Raw genomic sequence first — 17,988 nt, forward strand, 5'->3', positions numbered from 1 at the left:
CCAGAAAACACAGAAACACACTAGTCTCTAGACGAAATCAAAAGAACACTCGGGTACAACCACACCAGCTACTCAATCCATTGGTGAGTTAGAACCCAAATGCTCACAAACTTTTCTGGAAACACGGTTTGTATGGTCGCCTCACAGCAAGAAGATCCTGGGTTCTATTCCCAGGTGGAGCTATTCCCGGGTCCTTTCTGTGTGGAGTTTAATTGGAGACACTAAATTGTCCATGACTGTGTTTGATATAAACTTGTGAACTGATGAATCTTGTGTAATGAGTAACTACCGTTCCTGTCATGAATGTAACCAAAGTGTAAAACATGACGTTACAATCCTAATAAACAATAATAAATCTAAAGGCAAATGTATAGACAGGTATGACTGAAAGGAGCTTTTGTACTGAATATTATGTTTGATTACAAACGATGCAGCACACAGGATGCAGTTTGGGACCCATTTAGGAAATCACCTGTGTGCTGTTGGAACAATGTTTCTATTAAAGTAATTATTTCATTACTATGAATGAAGTGTTTTTTATTCAACATTTTGAGTAACGCCTAGTTCACACTACACGTTTTTTGCCCTGTGATCACTCGCAGACTCAGGAACAATATCCGGCGTGCTAAATATCTGTAATGTGAAAAGTGTTGAGATCAGGTTGTGACTGGCAGTGGGTGTGGCGTCGAGCTCCAGCCAATGAGAAAGCAAGAATACGAAGCGTGGGAACACCCGGAGGAGGAGCTTATAAACGTCAACAAGCCATTATTTACCTTGAACTCTCTCTGAAGAACAGACGGTCCCACAGAACAGCTCGGATCTCTCGCTTTATGGTGACGTCCATTTTTGGAAGGATAATACCCGTCTCACACGTCACTTAACACAAAACTTAGTTTGGGAGACCAGACAGACTCGTCTGAGATTCCTCCTGGTGATAGATGGTGTAGTGTGTGACCAACCGTCACCCATCAGTCAGTGATTGTAACGTGAAAACCATGACGACTTAAAAGACCCGATTACTTAGATGTAATAACAATGTAATTACCATGTAACAACCAGTTAATAAGGTGTAATAAATATGTAAAACAATAATTCTTGTGTTTTGTCGTTGTTGTTGCAGGACGAATGTCATAACTACATTAAAGTGCTGCTGAGTCGGAACGGAGGTCTGTTCATCTGCGGCACCAACGCATTCAACCCGCTCTGCAGCAGCTACACTGTGAGTATTTAAGTACTTTATACTTACACCAAAGAACCAAAACATTAGAACCACCCACCGTCTCTAACTCGCTGAGACACGGACTCCAAAAGGTACCTGGTTCCAGGTCATTACCAGTAAGCAGGGGTGATTTAATGCACGGGCTTACCTGGGCTCCAGCCCAGGGGCCCCGAATAATTGAGGGCTAATGCTAGCGGTAAAGTGTCGCGATAACGAAAGTAAAAAAAAACACGGCAATGTTTTCGTTAAGTAAAATATAAAAATAACTAAAAGACCATAAAATATCAGAATGCATGTAATCACACTACACAGTGAGTGCACAGCAAGGGATTTTGGGAATCTGTGTAACCTGCTTAACGTTACTAGACTATATATATACAGTATATTTGTACTGGGGCCCATGAGCTGCCACTGAACTCTGTTGTCTTGCGTTGTGTACTGATTTTATGAAAACTATACGTGGGGGCCCACAAGCAGCTGTAGCCCCTGGGCCCACAGGCAGATTAAATCGCCTCTGCCAGTAAGTCCTTCCATTTTTACCAGAAGGTGACTGGTTTTATATAATCTGCTGGTGTGAGAGATAAAAAAGCACGGACTTAAAAAAACAGTTGCGAATAATAAACATGTATTAAATATTAAATACAGTTTACATAAATGGAGCCTTTAACTCTAAACACCTTGACGTCACACCGCAGGACGGTTAATGTTCCACTCTGTGAGAAAAGCTTAGAAAATGCTGGTAAAAGAAAAAAATACCTGTTGACACCAGCAGTTAAGCACAGTTTAGACCAGAGGTGTCCAAACTTTTCTCGTTGGGGGTCAGATGGAGTAAAAAATGCACAACCACGGGGCCACAGACTTTTTAGTAATAAAAGAAATAAAATGATTACTAACTGATGACTGTGACTGAAGATCTGTCGTCCACAGTGTCGTGATTTTACTCACCTGTTTATAATCCTAATAGAAAGATTATTATACCTCTTTAAATTAAACATACCCACTTCCCTCTGAACTCAGCATGTCTGAAATCTTCTGCGTTTGTCGTCTAGTTTTCGTTCCTCAGAAGCCGCCGCGTTTATCTAAAATCTGGGGAACATTAATGTAGGTGTGATGTTGGGGGGAAAGAAGAAGGGGAGAGTTGTTTTATGCAATAGTGACACCTAGAGGTCAAACAGTTCAAGCGGTTTTATTAGGCCTAATGACTAGTGGGACGACTTTAATTTTATTTCTAAAAACGTTGACGTCCCTGATTTAGACGTTCAGTATCAGTATTTTATGAAATCCTAATAAATATACACTGATCAGCCGTAACATTAAAACCACCTCTTTGTTTCTACACTCACTGTCCATTTTATCAGCTCCACTTACCATATAGAAGCACTTTGTAGTGCTACAATTACTAACTGTAGTCCATCTGTTTCTCTACATACTTTTTTAACCTGCTTTCACCCACCACAGAGCAGGTATTATTTAGGTGGTGGATGATTCTCAGCACTGCAGTGCCACAGACATGGTGGTGGTGTGTTAGTGTGTGTTGTGCTGGTATGAGTGTATCATATATCACATGTATATGTATCACAGCGCTGCTGTGTCCACTCACTGTCCACTCTATTAGACACTCCTACCTAGTTGGTCCACCTTGTAAAGTCAGAGACGATCGCTCATCTATTGCTGCTGTTTGAGTCGGTCATCTTCTAGACCTTCATCAGTGGTCACAGGATGCTGCCTACAGGGTGCTGTAGTCTGGATATATTTGGTTGGTGGACTATTCTCAGTCCAGCAGTGACAGTGAGGTGTTTAAAAACTCCAGCAGCGCTGCTGTGTCTGATCCACTCATACAAGCACAACACACACATAAAATGGACAGTGAGTGTATACATATACTCATACAGACACGAAGATTCTGTCACTTTCCCACATTTAGACTCTGTATTAGTGAGTTTAGGTACAAATGAAATGAGTCTCATGATTAAAATCATGCTTTACAATATTGCTTTACAATTTTGAGAAGGCACCAGTTATTTTGCCCAGTCCGTTTCTGTGTGGCGAGTTCTGTCAGATTTGATTCGTGTTGTTCTGATGCAAACGAAAGAAATAAACACGTAAACACCAGCGCATTTATAATCACAGCAATTTTTGATGCATTTTCAGGTAGAACTGCAGGGGTGCATGTATTTCTGAAGCGTAATTCCCCCCTCGCCCGCCCTCTGTGCCCGCTGTCTCTAAGCGCTTGGCATGAGTTTTTGAAGTCGTATTGATTCCTGCGTGTTTCTGAGCACCTCTTGTTTCTACACACACACACACACACACACACACACACACACACACACACACTGATGGAGCGCTTCTGGAATCCACTGTGTTGCTCCGACCCTGCTGGATTAATCCCACTCGTACAGCTTTTCTCTACAGAAGTGTGTGTGTGTGTGTGTGTGTGTGTGTGAGTGAGTGAGTGTGTGTGTGTGTTTGTGTGTGTGTGTGTGTGTGTGTGTGTGTGAGTGAGTGTGTGAGTGAGTGAGTGTGTGTGTGTGTGTGTGTGTTTGTGTGTGTGTGTGTGTCTATCTGTATCGAGCTGTAAGCTCTCGTGTTGTGGATGTATGACGTTATCGCTCACGGTTTCGCTCGCGGTTTCGCTCGCGGTTTCGCCCGCGGCGTCACCTTTCATCTTCCACTCACCTGGGCCGCTGCATCCCATCATCCCCCATCATCCCCGAGCCCCCTTCTAACCATAACAAATATACATTAATTACTCGTCCATGGTGGAAGGATAGGTGATTATGTGTGTGCAAGCATGTATAGCTAAGCTGAAACTTTTCTCCACCTGGGCCGACGCATCCCATCATCCCCGAGCCCCCTTCTAACCATAACAAATATACATTAATTACTCGTCCGTCCATCCATCCGCTGCTCTTCGGGGCTTTTCGGTCCTGTCTGTCATGAAAAGCGCTATGCATACATATACATTTGCTCAGGTAGGTGATTATGTGTGTGCAAGCATGTATAGCTTAGCTGAAACTTTTCTCCACAAGGCTTTTTCTTCACAGCTATCTTCTGTCCAGCATGAAGATTTGAAGCAGCGGCTTCTGTCCCGCATAGCAGCCGCTAAGCTTATATAATGGCAAAGCTAGCACGACCGCGGAGTTCCATATTAGCTGTAAACAAAACGTGCATATTTTAATGTGACGACTGGGTGGAGTCCAGCAGAAATCAAAGCCGAACCCGAGCTCGAACGTCGGATCCGACACCGGGCGTACCGAACCCCGCTGTAACCGTACGCCTCTGCAGGAAGAACGATCAGCGCTAGCGTAGCGGGAGGGATATTTCGGGAGGCGTGCAGTCGCTCATCTTTCTGTGGTACAGCGGGACAGGAAGCAGAATAGATTTCAGGTTCGGTTTCGGCGTTCCGGCTCTCTGTATTCCAGAGGCAGCAGCAGCGGCGCTGTATCCTCATTAATAATTCATCTGTGTGTGTGTGTGTATGTGTGTGTGTGTGTGTGTGTGTGTGGGTTGCAGTCAGACACCCTGGAGATGGTGGGCGAGACGATCAGCGGTATGGCACGATGCCCTTACGACCCCAAACATGCCAACGTGGCTCTGTTCGCAGGTACGCTCACAATTACACAAACACCAGCGCCGCCGTCGTAAATAATTCATAATAAAAGGGAAAGAAAACAAGATCAACCATGCTTCACTGTTTATGAAACCTTACAGATGATAAATGTGAGTGAGTGAGTGAGTGAGTGAGTGAGCAGCCAGGCTTTAAATAATAATAGAGAAAAATCTATAAATAAAATATTATAAAATATACAAATTTCAATAAAAAATGTAAAAGAATAATAATAACAACCACTTAATCAATTAATTATTATTATTATTATATAATAATAATTATTATTATTAGTTTATTAATATTATTACTATTATGATTTTAGTATTATTGTTATTATTTTTATTATTCACAATATTATATTCTTCACTCTTATTATTATTTTATTATTCTTAATATTATTATTATAATTTACATTATTATTATTATTTCATTATTACTATTATTATTATTTTATTATTATTGTTAATATTATTATTATTTTATTATTACTATTATTATTATTTTATTATTATTATTATTATTACAATTATTATTATTATTATATTATTATTGTTTTATTATTATTATTATTATTCACATCATTATTATTATTCTTTTATTGTTATTTCATTATTATTATTATAATTATTATTATTATTATCATTTTTTATTGTTATTTTATTAATATTATTATAATAATAATAATTATTATTATTGTTTTATTATTATTTTATTATTATTATTATAATTAACATTGTTATTATTATTATTTTATTGTTATTATTATTATTAATATTATTATTTTATTTTTATTATTTTATTATTATTAGTTATTATTATTATTATTATTATTTTATTAGAAGTAGTATTATTAATATTATTATTATTATTTTTATTATTTTATTATTATTAATCAGTATTATTATTATTATTATTATTATTATTATTATTATTAAGTGTTATTAAGTTGTTTCTGACTCCTGATGACTGTATGAATTGTTTCTCTCTACTCTTTTTTTTTTTTTTTTTTAATGACTTGTTTATTGTTCCTTTAATTGTATCCATCTTGTTGTTGGCCATCCTCTCCCTCTTTTACCTTCATCTCTTCTAAGCATCATCGTCTTTTCCAAAGATTTGGTTCTTCTCATGATGGGTCCAAAATATAAGAGCTTCAGTTTGGTTATCAGGGCGTCACACACACACACATACACACACACATACACACACACACACACACACACACACATGCTGCCTCTCTGACAGGTTATACTGAGATGAATTATGATGTAATAAGTGGAGAACATGCTCCTGTATGAACAGTGGACGTTTATTAAACTCGTATTTTCTCTTGGTGTCGATCCTGCTGTTTTATAGCCGCTCACGTGGAGTCGTTCTCTTGAGTGTGTGTGTTTATGGTGGGGTGGAGGTACAGGACGTTTTTAAGGTTGTAGAGATACAAATGTGTGAAACATTTCAGTTGAATGCTGGGAGTTTAGCTCGGAAACTCCTTTTACCTAAAATGTAAATAAAAGTCAATATTTCCTGTCGATCAGCATGTAGACAAACACTAATATTAATATTAATCAAGTGCTTCACATAAACCAAACAATTAACCATGTGATGGAATCAAAACATCAGAGATAAAACAGAGAGTTTCTGGTTTTGTTTTAAGGTCCTTTCTGTGTGGAGTTTGCATGTTCTCCCCGTGTCTGTCCTTTGGTTTCCTCTCACAGTACAATGACGTACCGTCAGGTTAATTGGAGCTACTAGAAATTGCCCTGTGTGTGTGTGTGTGTGTGTGTGTGTGTGTGTGTGTGTGTGTGTGTGTGTGTGTGTTTACGTGTTTGCCCTGTGATGTGGACTGGTGACCTGTCTGGGGTGTTTCCAGCCTTTTGTAAAATGAATCAGACCCACAGCAACCCTGACCAGGAATTGATAATGAAATAAATTTCTGAATAAATGAATGTAAGAATGAATATATGGGTGAATGAATGAATGAATGAATGAATGTATTAATTAATTAATTAATGAAGGAATGGATGAATAAATGGATGGATGAATGTATGAATGATTGTATGGATGGATGGATGAATAAATGGATGGATGAATGTATGAATGATTGTATGGATGGATGGATGAATGAATGAATGATTGGATGGATGAATGAATAAATGTATGGATGGATGAATGAATGAATGATTGGATGGATGAATGAATAAATGTATGGATGTATGAATGAATATATTAATGTATGAATGAATGAATGGATATATTAATAAATGAACGGATATATTAATGTATGAATGAATGAATGGATGGATGGATGAATGAATGATTGTATGGATGAATTGATGGATGGATGAATGAATAAATGTATGGATGTATGAGTGAATATATTAATGTATGAGTGAATGAATCAATGGATATATTAATGTATGAATGAATGGATGGATGGATGAATGAATGATTGTATGGATGAATTGATTGATGGATGGATGAATAAATGAGTGTATAAATGAATGGACGAATGAATGCGTTAATGACTGGATGAATGAAAGAATGAATGAAGAAATGAATAAATGGATGAATTAATGGATTAATGAATGAACGGATGAGATACTATAATATATATAATAAAGACGTAATACAGCAGGCGATGGTCGGTTAATGGTCTAGTAATCAGAAGGTTGCTGGTTCAAGCCCCACCACAGCCAGGTTGCCACTGTTGAGCTTTTGTTTTTTGTTAACTCTCAGTTGCTTGGATTGTAAATGTATATGGTTATAATTGTAAGCATCTGTATATATATAATCCTCCACTAAACATCGTATATTCAGATACAAAACACAGCGGCGGTTCATCACGTCAGTGTGTCTGTGTCTCTGCAGGCGGGAGCCTCTTCACTGCGACAGTGACCGACTTCCTGGCCATCGACGCGGTGATCTACAGGAGCGTGGGCGAGGGTCCGGCACTGCGCACCATCAAACACGACTCCAAATGGTTCCGGGGTGAGCGACTGATCCGGATCTATCACAGATAAGCTTTACATTTACAGCGTTCTGTCGTTCTATTTTCATAAAGGGCAAGCTGTAGCCTAATGCTTAAGGTACTGGACTAGTAATCAGAAGGTTGCTGGTTCAAGCCCTACCACTGCCAGTTTGCGATAAGGCCCTTAACCCTTAATTGCTCAGACTGTTTACTGTCACAGAACTGTAAGTCTGCTAAATGCCGAAAATGTACATTTAAATATGTACTAAGGGTCTGTGGGAAAACTTAGTGCTCTCTCTACACAGACACATTTCCCATCATCCTACACTCCTCAGAAGAGGGCGTGTCTAAATTCTTAGCTCTTTAAGGTGCTCCTACTGAGGCGCCTTAATTCTGAGTGATGATCTGACTAAATGACGAGTGAGCGTCCGACGCCTCCTCAGCGCTGACGGCAATCCCAGCATTTTTAATGTGTATAAAGGTGCACGAGTGTCGTTTATTTGTAAATTCGGGCTTGTCAGGGATGGTTTAGGCATTTTCGGCACACAAAGGGAGACGTTAGCTGGCGTGCTAGCAGGTTGTGCCGCCTTACTGAGCTTAAACCGCGGTGATGTATAAGTAGAGCGTCTAAATAATCTGATTATGAGCTCCATGTGTTATTAGAATCCTCTCTACTGAGGCAGCTGATCAGGTAGGCAGTCGGGGAGCAGGGCGGGTCACTAGGTGAGGACTTGGTTTGCTTGATCACCTCTTTATGGTTTTGCAGAACCGTACTTCGTCAGTGCCGTGGAGTGGAGGGAACACATCTACTTCTTCTTCCGCGAGATGGCCATGGAGTTCAACTACCTGGAGAAGGTGAGAACCGAAGATTCACCCCAGTGGTTCCCAGTAGTGGTGAAGTGAACTTCGTAGGGAGTGAAGTCGTTGAGTTGGAAGGGAACTTCAGACCGTAGGGAGTCGTGAGTGACGCTTTATCACTACACAGGACGTCGACCGTAAAAAATTACCCATCAGTCCCGGCGTGAGAGCGGTGAATTTTCACTGAAAACTAGCGATGACGTGAAAGTGACCAGCGAACGTCCAGAAACATATGGCGTGAAAATAGGGCCAAAAGTATTGGGAACCAAAAAGCAGATTTTAAGAACCAAAAAGCAGATTTTGAGAACCAAAAAGCAGTTCTCAATACTTTTGGCCCTATTTTGACACCATAGAAATGCTAAACAAAAGCTGGTGAACGTTTACACGGCTAATCAGGGGCGACGCGACACGCCGTAAACAAGCCACAGAGCCACCGTACATCCATCAGATCACCTTCATTCCCCTGTTACACACACAATATGATACATGGCCCAGATTCATTAGTCTGGAGTTACTGCAGAGATCAAAGGATCAAAGAGTTTGCATGTTCTCCCCGTGTCTGTGTGGGTTTCCCATCGGAGCTCCGGTTTCCTCCCACAGTCCAAAGACATACAGTCACAATTGCCCTGAGTGTCTGTGTGTGTGTGTGTGTGTGTGTGTGTGATGGACTGATGACCTGTGTACGGCATTTCCTGTCTTTCTCCCAGAGAACTGTACCCACTGTGACCCTGACCAGGATGAACTTGTGGGAAAACAGACAGTAAATGAATGATGGATGAAAACAGCTTTTATTTAGGTGAACGGTTGTGACCCTGACCGGGATGGAGCAGTGGTTCTGAAGCTGACCGTGTGTGTGTGTGCGTGTGTGTGATGGACTGGTGACTTGTCGGGGACATTTCCTGCTTTTCTCCAAGAGAACTGTACCCACTGTGACCCTGACCAGGATGAAGTGATGGTAAAACAGACTGTAAATGAATGAATGATTAATGAACACAGCTGTTATTGATGTAAACGGTTGTGACCCAGCAGTGGTTCTGAAGCTGACTCTGTGTGTGTGTGTGTGTGTGTGTGTGTGTGTGTGTGTGTGTGTGCGTGTGTGTGTGTGTGTGTGTGTTAGGTGGTGGTGTCCCGGGTGGCGCGGGTGTGTAAGAACGACGTGGGCGGATCTCAGCGGGTTCTGGAGAAACAGTGGACGTCGTTTCTGAAGGCTCGGCTGAACTGCTCCATCCCCGGAGACTCGCACTTCTACTTCAACCTGCTCCACTCCACCAGTAACGTCCTCCGGCTGCAGGGTCGAGACGTCATCCTCGCCGTGTTCTCCACCCCTGCTAACAGGTAACGCACGTACACACACACACACGCACACACACACTCACACACACACACACTCACACACTTACTTAACACTTTACACTGGGCACAAACCTCCCCCCAAATCCTCAGACACAGCTGGCAGATCCGCACTTCTGAGATCCGAACCCAGATCTCTGAGGTGGTGAGTTAGTGTTGCGCCAACTGATTACCCATGATGCAAGGAAAACAATAATGCAAGTAGCAAGTTATAAAACAAGTCATGGTCACTGGTTGGGAAGGTTTTACATGAGTAGAAGCGTGGTGAAGCTGAAGCTGATGATAAAGGTGTGGGTTAAGTTGAAGGTGAAGCTGAAAATGAAGGTGATGGTGAAAGAGAAGATGAAGCTGTAAGTGAAGATAAAAGTGAATCTGATGGTGAAGTTGGTGATGAAGGTGAAGCTGACGGTAATGCTGAAGATGAAGCTGAAGGGGATGCTGAAGGGGATGCTGAAGGTGATGGTAAAACTGAAAGTATTGGTGATGGTGAAGCTGATGGTGAAGGAGACATGATGGTGAAGGGGATGGTCACGGTGATGGTGAGGGTGATGGTGAGGGTGATGGTGAGGGTGATGGAGAAAATGAAAGTGAAGGAGAGGGTGAAGCTGAAGGTGATGTGAAGGTGAAGATGAAGGTGAGGGTGATGGTAAGGGTGAAGGTTATGGTGAAGCTGAAGGTGAAGCTGATAATAAAGCTGATGGTGAGGGTAAAGCTGAAGGTGATGATGGTGAAGGTGAAGCTGATGGTGAGGGTGAAGCTGAAGGTGATGGTAAAAGGGAAACTGAAGATGAAGCTGAAGGTGAAGGTAAAGCTGAAGGCGAAGGTAAAGCTGAAGCTGATGGTTAAAGTGAAGATGAAGCTGAAGGTGATAGTGAAGGTAAAGCTGATGGTGAGGCTGAGGGTGAAGGTGTTGATGGTAAAGGTGAAGCTGACGGTGATGGTAAATGTAAAGGTGAAGCTGATAATAAAGCTGACAGGGAATATGAAGCTGAAGCTGATGGTAAAAGTTTAAGTGAAGCTGAAGGTGAAGCTGATGGTGAGGGTGAAGGTAAAGCTGAAGGTGATGCTGAAGGTGTTGATGGTAAAGCTGAAGGTGAAGCTGATGGTGAGGGTGAAGCTGATGGTAAAAGTACAAGTGAAGCTAAAGTTGAAGCTGAAGGTGATGGTGAAGGTGATGCTGAAGGTGATGATGGTAAAGGTGAAGCTGACAGTGATGGTAAAAGTGAAGGTGATGGTGAAGGTGATGGTGATGGTAAAAGTGAAGGTGAAGTTGAAGATGAAGCTGATAGTAAAAGTGAAGCTGGTGATAAAAGTGAAGTTTAAGGTGAAGATGAAGCTGATGGTAAAGCTGAAGCTGATGGTGAAGATTAAGCTGAACTGAAGGTGAAGATGAAGCTGAACTGAAGGTAAGGCTGAAGGTGATGAAGCTGACAATGAAGATGAAGGTAAAGCTGATGATGAAGATGAAAGTGAAACTGAAGGTGATGGTGAAGATGAAGGTCAAGCTTAAGTGAAGCTGAAGATGAAGCTGAATGTGAAAGTGAAGCTGAAGGTGAAGCTGAAGGACTTGAAAGGGAAACAGCTGAGCCACCACAAACACCTAAACCATCCAGTCAACACAAACCGGTTCCATAATCCACAAGTTTGAAGTCCATGGAACCGAAACTCGTCCCTGAACTGGTGCACTAATGGCTGTTTGAACTGGTCTGCAGGACGTTCTGAAGCAGCAGGAACAACAGTCCCACCATCACCACTGAACCTCACCTCAGTCGCCCGTTTCTACGTTCCTCTGCTCTAAATGAAGCAGATCTTCATGGTGATGGTGGGGGGTCGCCCGGTCTCTTAAAGATCCTCCAGACGAATCGCGTCTGTGCCAGCAGGAGAGGATTGTGGGAAAGAGGACGAGCGGAGACGCAGCGCTTAATTGGGACCATATTGTCTGGATGGGATTTAATGGTGCTTAGCTTAATATTTTAGTGTGTGTGTGTGTGTATGTGTGTGTGTGTGTGTGTGTGTGTGTGTGTGTATGTGTGTGTGTGTGTGTGTGTTTACGCCGCACCGTGTGGGGTTGTTCTCAGAACCTTAAGGCGGTTTGTTTATTCCCAGAGTGTGCGGGAATTTAACATTTACCTCACGCTGCACGTCCTCATTACGGCTAACTAGCTAATAAAGTCCTAGTGCAGCGTTATTAACGTTTTATTTATTTTTCCGTCGTGTCCGAGTCGAACGTTCACGGTCACTGTTAATGGACGCGCCTGGCGTGGAAGTCTCGGACGGTCGTATCACCTCTACTGCCCGCTCCTGACCGATGAGAGCCGTGACACGTAATACGTTAACAGTTATACGGAGATCCGTATCACGCACGGAGAGTCACGCGCTGTTCATTGTCCCCCGTCTCTTTGCAGCACCTTGATCAGCCAGCAGAGGTCGTAACTGCAGCAGTTATGAGGAATCCACCAACCCACGTATGGGAAACGGTCCCTAAAAAGAAGAGTTGGCGCAATCTAGAAATCCCAGGAACGCCATGACATTCAAGTGTCCGTAAACTTTGGACATGTGTCCATTTCTTCCCTTTGGACGTCTCTCTGTCTCTCTCTGTGTGTGATGAAGAGTCTGAGATGTTCAGAAGAATAAGGACACTTTGTACTCGCCCTGGAGGGACCTGAAACCCAGAGATACTGAGAGAGAAAACGTTTCGGGACGGCGAAGCGAGAGACGGTTTTCTGTTTCACTTTTGGCAGCGTCGCTGATATCTGAGCCCATCAGCATCTCCACAGTTCAGGAAGTAGTTTGTCATTTCGGGGGGAAGTGGACATGGACGAATGGGCTGAGTGATGAAGGGACGGAGAAAGCCGCTGTAAACATGATCCGAGGGAGCTGAGTCACTCGCACTGACTCTACATATCTGTGTGTGAAAAGAGTGTGTGTGTGTGTGTGTGTGTGTGTGTAGGCCGGAGAGCCACCAAAATTTACACTTAATCAGCCATGATGACGAATGACGGCGAACTTCCACCTGTAAACGTTTCCACAGATGTTGGATGAGGTTTAAGTCCGGGCCAGATCCGGCCCGCCGCGTCATTTGATCCGGCCCGCGAGAGCTTAAACGACTGTATGATTGTTGTGATGGTTCGAGTCGTTACAGAGACGCGCTTATAATTTAATGCGCTCCTGCGCCTTTAAGAGACAACGTGACATCGTAGTCATGGCAACTAACTTTAACCTTCGCTAAGAAGCCATGTGACTTTTACGGCAAAAGAACGCGGGGTAGCGTAGTTAGTAATGTAAACAATAATAAATAAATACAAATAATTATCTTGCAGTATAATACCCAAGCATCGTCTGTAAGTCGTGGCGTTTATATTCTCAGTTGTTAGTAAATGTTTAGTGAGTATATCACAGCGTTTTAGTTACAAATTTACCGTAATTAAATACTGTTGTTACATTGCTATAGCAATTAGTATCTTTACACACAATTTTAACTCGTTATTTTATGTTTGGTTAAATCTCATATTGTACCAGATGTAACACTTGACTACATCTGTGTGCTTTTACTGTATTAGGTTCTTTATTGTTTTTATTGTTTGTATTTTTACTTCATTTTGATGCACACAGCTGGGGAGCAAATAAACCGACTGTATTCTGAAGGGAGCTGTCTGTCTGTCTGTCTGTCTGTCTGTCTGTCTAGCTGGGAAAGGGGGATAAACTATTAGTGAGGGCAGAATGATTGTCTTAAAAATACACTGTAAAATCCTAAACAAACTGCATCTCTCAAAATGCAGGCTGATTTTGTGACCTGCAAAGTGACACATCCCACCAGTAGATGATGTTAAGAAATATTTACACATGATCCTAAAATGTACAAGAAGATAAGTAAGAAAATTAAGCAGAAGGAGGAAATTTAATGAAAGTGAAAACAAGTTTGTGCTTCAGGAAGAGAAACCGGTGCGTCTCTTGTGTTATGAGGCCGTGTCTGTGGTAAAGTAGAACAATATAAATGCAGAATTCAGCCTCCAAGAAAAACAGCAATGTGACTGCAATCACAGCAGGATACGTTACAATCGGCCCTTTGAGGGCCACCATAATGCTGATGTGGCCCTCGGTGAAAATGAGTTTGACACCCCTGCTCTACATGCTTTGTTACCCCCTTTCATGCTGTTCTTCAATGGTCAGGACCCCCAGAGGACCACCACAGAGCAGGTATTATTTAGGTGGTGGATCATTCTCAGCACTGCAGTAACACTGACATGGTGGTGGTGTGTTAGTGTGTGTTGTGCTGGTATGAGTGGATCAGACACAGCAGCGCTGCTGGAGTTTTTAAACACCTCACTGTCACTGCTGGACTGAGAAAAGTCCACCAACCACAAATATCCAGCCAACAGCGCCCCGTGGGCAGCGTCATGTGTCCACTGATGAAGGTCTAGAAGATGACCGACTCAAACAGCAGCAATAGATGAGCGATCGTCTCTGACTTTACATCTACAAGGTGGACCGACTAGGTCGGAGTGTCTAATAGAGTGGACAGTGAGTGGACACGGTATTTAAAAACTCCAGCAGCGCTGCTGTGTCTGATCCACTCATACCAGCACAACACACACTAACACACCACCACCATGTCAGTGTCACTGCAGTGCTGAGAATCATCCACCACCTAAATAATACCTGCTCTGTGGTGGTCCTGTGGGGGTCCTGACCATTGAAGAACAGAGTAAAAGCAGGTTAAAAAAGCATGTAGATAAACAGATGGAATACAGTCAGTAATTGTAGAACTACAAAGTGCTTCTATATGGTAAGTGGAACTGATAAATTGGACAGTGAGTGTAGAAACAAGGAGGTGGTTTTAATGTTATGGCTGATTCCAGAAAGTCTTAGTTTTAGTTTTGGCACTTTAATTTGTGCCCTGATTGTAGTTGTGATCTGTGCTGCGTGTCCGACTGAACGGGTCATAACGTTCCACCCAGTCATGTTCGGGGAGGGGGGCGGGTCGACAGCACAGACCTCTACTGACAGCGAGCTTGCGGCGTGTCTGCTGAGACAGGAACGGATGAGCTGCGTGGGGAAGATGATGTCTTCAGAAGCGCCTCGTAGACATACGGTGCTTTGAAATCTGACATCAAAGGCCTCGTGGAACTCTGTTAGTTGCGTCATGTTGCTTTGAGATCTTATGCATACATCATGATGCATTCTGTGAATTAACCATCGCCTCAGTCGACTCACCTGTACACATGTGTTTGTAGTTCCTGGTTCTGCTGGGTCTGAGTGGCACTTAGCGACAGGGGTTCTAGGGACCTGGGTTTGATCCCCGCCCCCCTCGTCTCCTACCTCCCAAAGCTTTTAAAAGTGGATTGGCTGCTCGAAATTAACCCTGTGGTACACAAAAGGAATCTACAACATTTTTGTAAATTTAGGGCGCTTGGGAGGGTTTGAATTTGTAGGTTCGAATCTCAGCAGGGCCACTGACCTGGCCGGGCATCCACACCAACACAAGGTGGCGTGTTTGAGGGAGGGAAGGTCGGGCGGAGTCTCTTACCTCGCTGTTGCGATACGCAACCTTGGGCGAGTGCACACAGGGTCTCTCCGTACGCGATACGGCTCTTTGCGCGAACCCAACGTTGCCAGGTGATGAGAAGTGGCGGCAGATCGAAGGCGCCGTGATCAGATCAGGGGCCGTGCAGAAGCAGACTCTCAGACGGGAATTGGAAATGACTCGATTGGGAGATAAAGAATCTACAAGAATAAAGCGTTTTTTATTCAGGGTCACAGTGGGTCCGGTGCCACCCGGAAACACTGCGCACGTGGCAGGGACAGACCCTTGAGCGAAGCAAGTTAAACTAACATGAATCCTAAACTGTACTAAACAAGGAATGCTAAATCCTGAGATGAAGCTAAGCTAAGTGCTAAGGAGAACGTGAAGGAGCAAGACACACCACAGGACGCACCAAGAGGACAAGGACAGAGACTAAGGCTTAGATTCTAAGATTCAAGGAACCTAAAGGACTCGAGATCCATCAAGGTTACATAAGCGAGCTTCAGCAAGGAGGGTTTAAGGCTAAGCTGTGTTAAGGCTAATTTTACCACAACAGCCCTCAACCTGGGGGGGTGGGGGAGTGGATTGGTCAAGAGAGGGGTGGAACATCAACAGTAAACTGAAGTCCATGTGGTCTGGTGAGCACAGAGCCCTGACCTCAACCCTATTAACATACATGATGTGCTAGGTGTCTGCATGATAGCGCTGTTGTATGCTAACCCCTTCTCTCTGTCTGTGTGTGTGTGTGTGTGTGTGTGTGTGTGTGTGTGTGTGTGTGTGCCAGTATCCCGGGCTCGGCGGTCTGCGCCTTCGATATGGAGGAGCTCTCGGCGGTGTTCGACGGCAGGTTCAAGGAGCAGAAATCTCCGGAGTCCATCTGGACACCCGTAGCGGACGAGCTCATCCCCAAACCGAGGTACGCCCGGCTCTGTGTTGTCGGCTGACTGAGCGTCTGCATGGACGTGATTGGCTAATGTCCATGAAAGGGGAGGGGCCGTGACAGACACAGCCTAGCCAATGGGAAATAGACTTGTCAGTGCGCTCTAAGTGCAGGTCCCAAGCCCGGATAGAAATAGGAGGGTTGCATCAGCAAGGGCATCCGTAGGGACCAGATCTGCTGTTGTGACCCCTAAAAAGTCAAATTTAGGGCACCTGGGTGTTGTAGTGGTAAATTACACTAACCTGCAACCTCTGGGATCAAGGGTTCGAATCCCTAGACGTTATTGGCTATGTCTGGGGCGGGTCTGGTTCTACGCATAATCACTGGGCGCAAGACACGAACACACCCTAAATCGGGCAAAGTTGTACCGTGTACTTTCGTGGTCTGCAATCCTTCCCTAAGTCCAGTGTTTTCTGGTGGCACTGGACCCACTGTGACCCTGATCAGTATGAGGCAGGCGTTTATAATAAATAAATAAATAAATCTCACCTGTACGTGTGTTTCCTCTCTCAGGCCGGGCGGATGTTCTGTCCCGGGCTCCCGCTTCAACTCCTCCAACTCTTTTCCCGACGAGATGCTGAACTTCGTGAAGACTCACCCGCTGATGGACGAGGCCGTGCCCTCTGTGGGGCGGAGACCCTGGATCGTGAGGACCATGGTCAGGTAAACACACCCTCCGCATTACGGCCTACGTCAGTCGACTGGGGACGTGTCCTAAACCGTGCATGCATAATGAGGCACTTACGCTCTAATGCAGGTGCGACGTTAATGTTTTGAGTCATCTGTCTGTCTGTCTGTCTGTCTGTCTATCTGTCTGTATGTCTGTCTGTCTATCTGTCTGTCTATCTGTCTGTCTATCTGTCTGTGTATGTCTGTCTGTCTATGTCTGTCTGTCTGTCTATCTGTCTGTGTATGTATGTCTGTCTATCTGTCTGTCTATCTGTCGTCTGTCTGTCTGTCTGTCTGTCTGTGTATGTCTGTCTGTGTATGTCTGTCTGTCTATCTATCTGTGTATGTCTGTCTATCTATTTATCTGTCTGTCCGTCCGTGTCTGTCTGTCTGTCTGTCCATGTATGTCTGTCTGTCTATCTGTCTGTGTATGTCTGTCTGTCTATCTGTGTCTATCTGTCTGTCTGTCTATCTATCTGTGTATGTCTCTGTCTATATGTCTGTGTATGTCTGTCTGTCTATCTATCTGTCTATATGTCTGTGTCTATCTATCTATCTATCTATCTATCTATCTGTCTGTCTGTCTGTCTGTCTGTCTGTCTGTCTGTCTGTCTGTCTATCTAGCTCCTTATCTGTCTATCTATCTGTCTATTAGTTTATTTATCTGTCTGTCTGACTGTAGCCCATCTGGTGCTTTGTCCCTGTATTAATTAATCGAAGTCAGATGATCAGATGTTATTTGGGTGGTGGACCATTCTCAGCACTAACACTACCATGGTAATGATTTGTGTATTATTTATTGTTCTTGTATGAGTGCAGCAGGTGCAGCAGTGTTGTTGGGATTTTTAAACAG

The 17,988-nt window shown here is 43.4% G+C and overlaps 1 protein-coding gene across 1 annotated transcript in view; it reads left to right on the forward strand.

Annotated features, from left to right (window-relative positions):
- The window catches only part of sema6bb (sema domain, transmembrane domain (TM), and cytoplasmic domain, (semaphorin) 6Bb), a 137,414-nt gene that overhangs the window by 77,493 nt on the left and 41,933 nt on the right, over window positions 1-17,988 (forward strand). Inside the window, exons 7-13 of the mRNA XM_062998835.1 lie at window positions 1,121-1,219; window positions 4,733-4,823; window positions 7,695-7,814; window positions 8,561-8,649; window positions 9,770-9,987; window positions 16,311-16,442; window positions 16,980-17,129. Coding sequence (XP_062854905.1) covers window positions 1,121-1,219; window positions 4,733-4,823; window positions 7,695-7,814; window positions 8,561-8,649; window positions 9,770-9,987; window positions 16,311-16,442; window positions 16,980-17,129 — 899 coding nt within the window. The remainder of the gene's footprint in view (window positions 1-1,120; window positions 1,220-4,732; window positions 4,824-7,694; window positions 7,815-8,560; window positions 8,650-9,769; window positions 9,988-16,310; window positions 16,443-16,979; window positions 17,130-17,988) is intronic.

Source organism: Trichomycterus rosablanca, chromosome 7 (assembly GCF_030014385.1).
Source record: "Trichomycterus rosablanca isolate fTriRos1 chromosome 7, fTriRos1.hap1, whole genome shotgun sequence".
In the NCBI taxonomy this organism is placed as follows: Eukaryota; Metazoa; Chordata; class Actinopteri; order Siluriformes; family Trichomycteridae; genus Trichomycterus; species Trichomycterus rosablanca.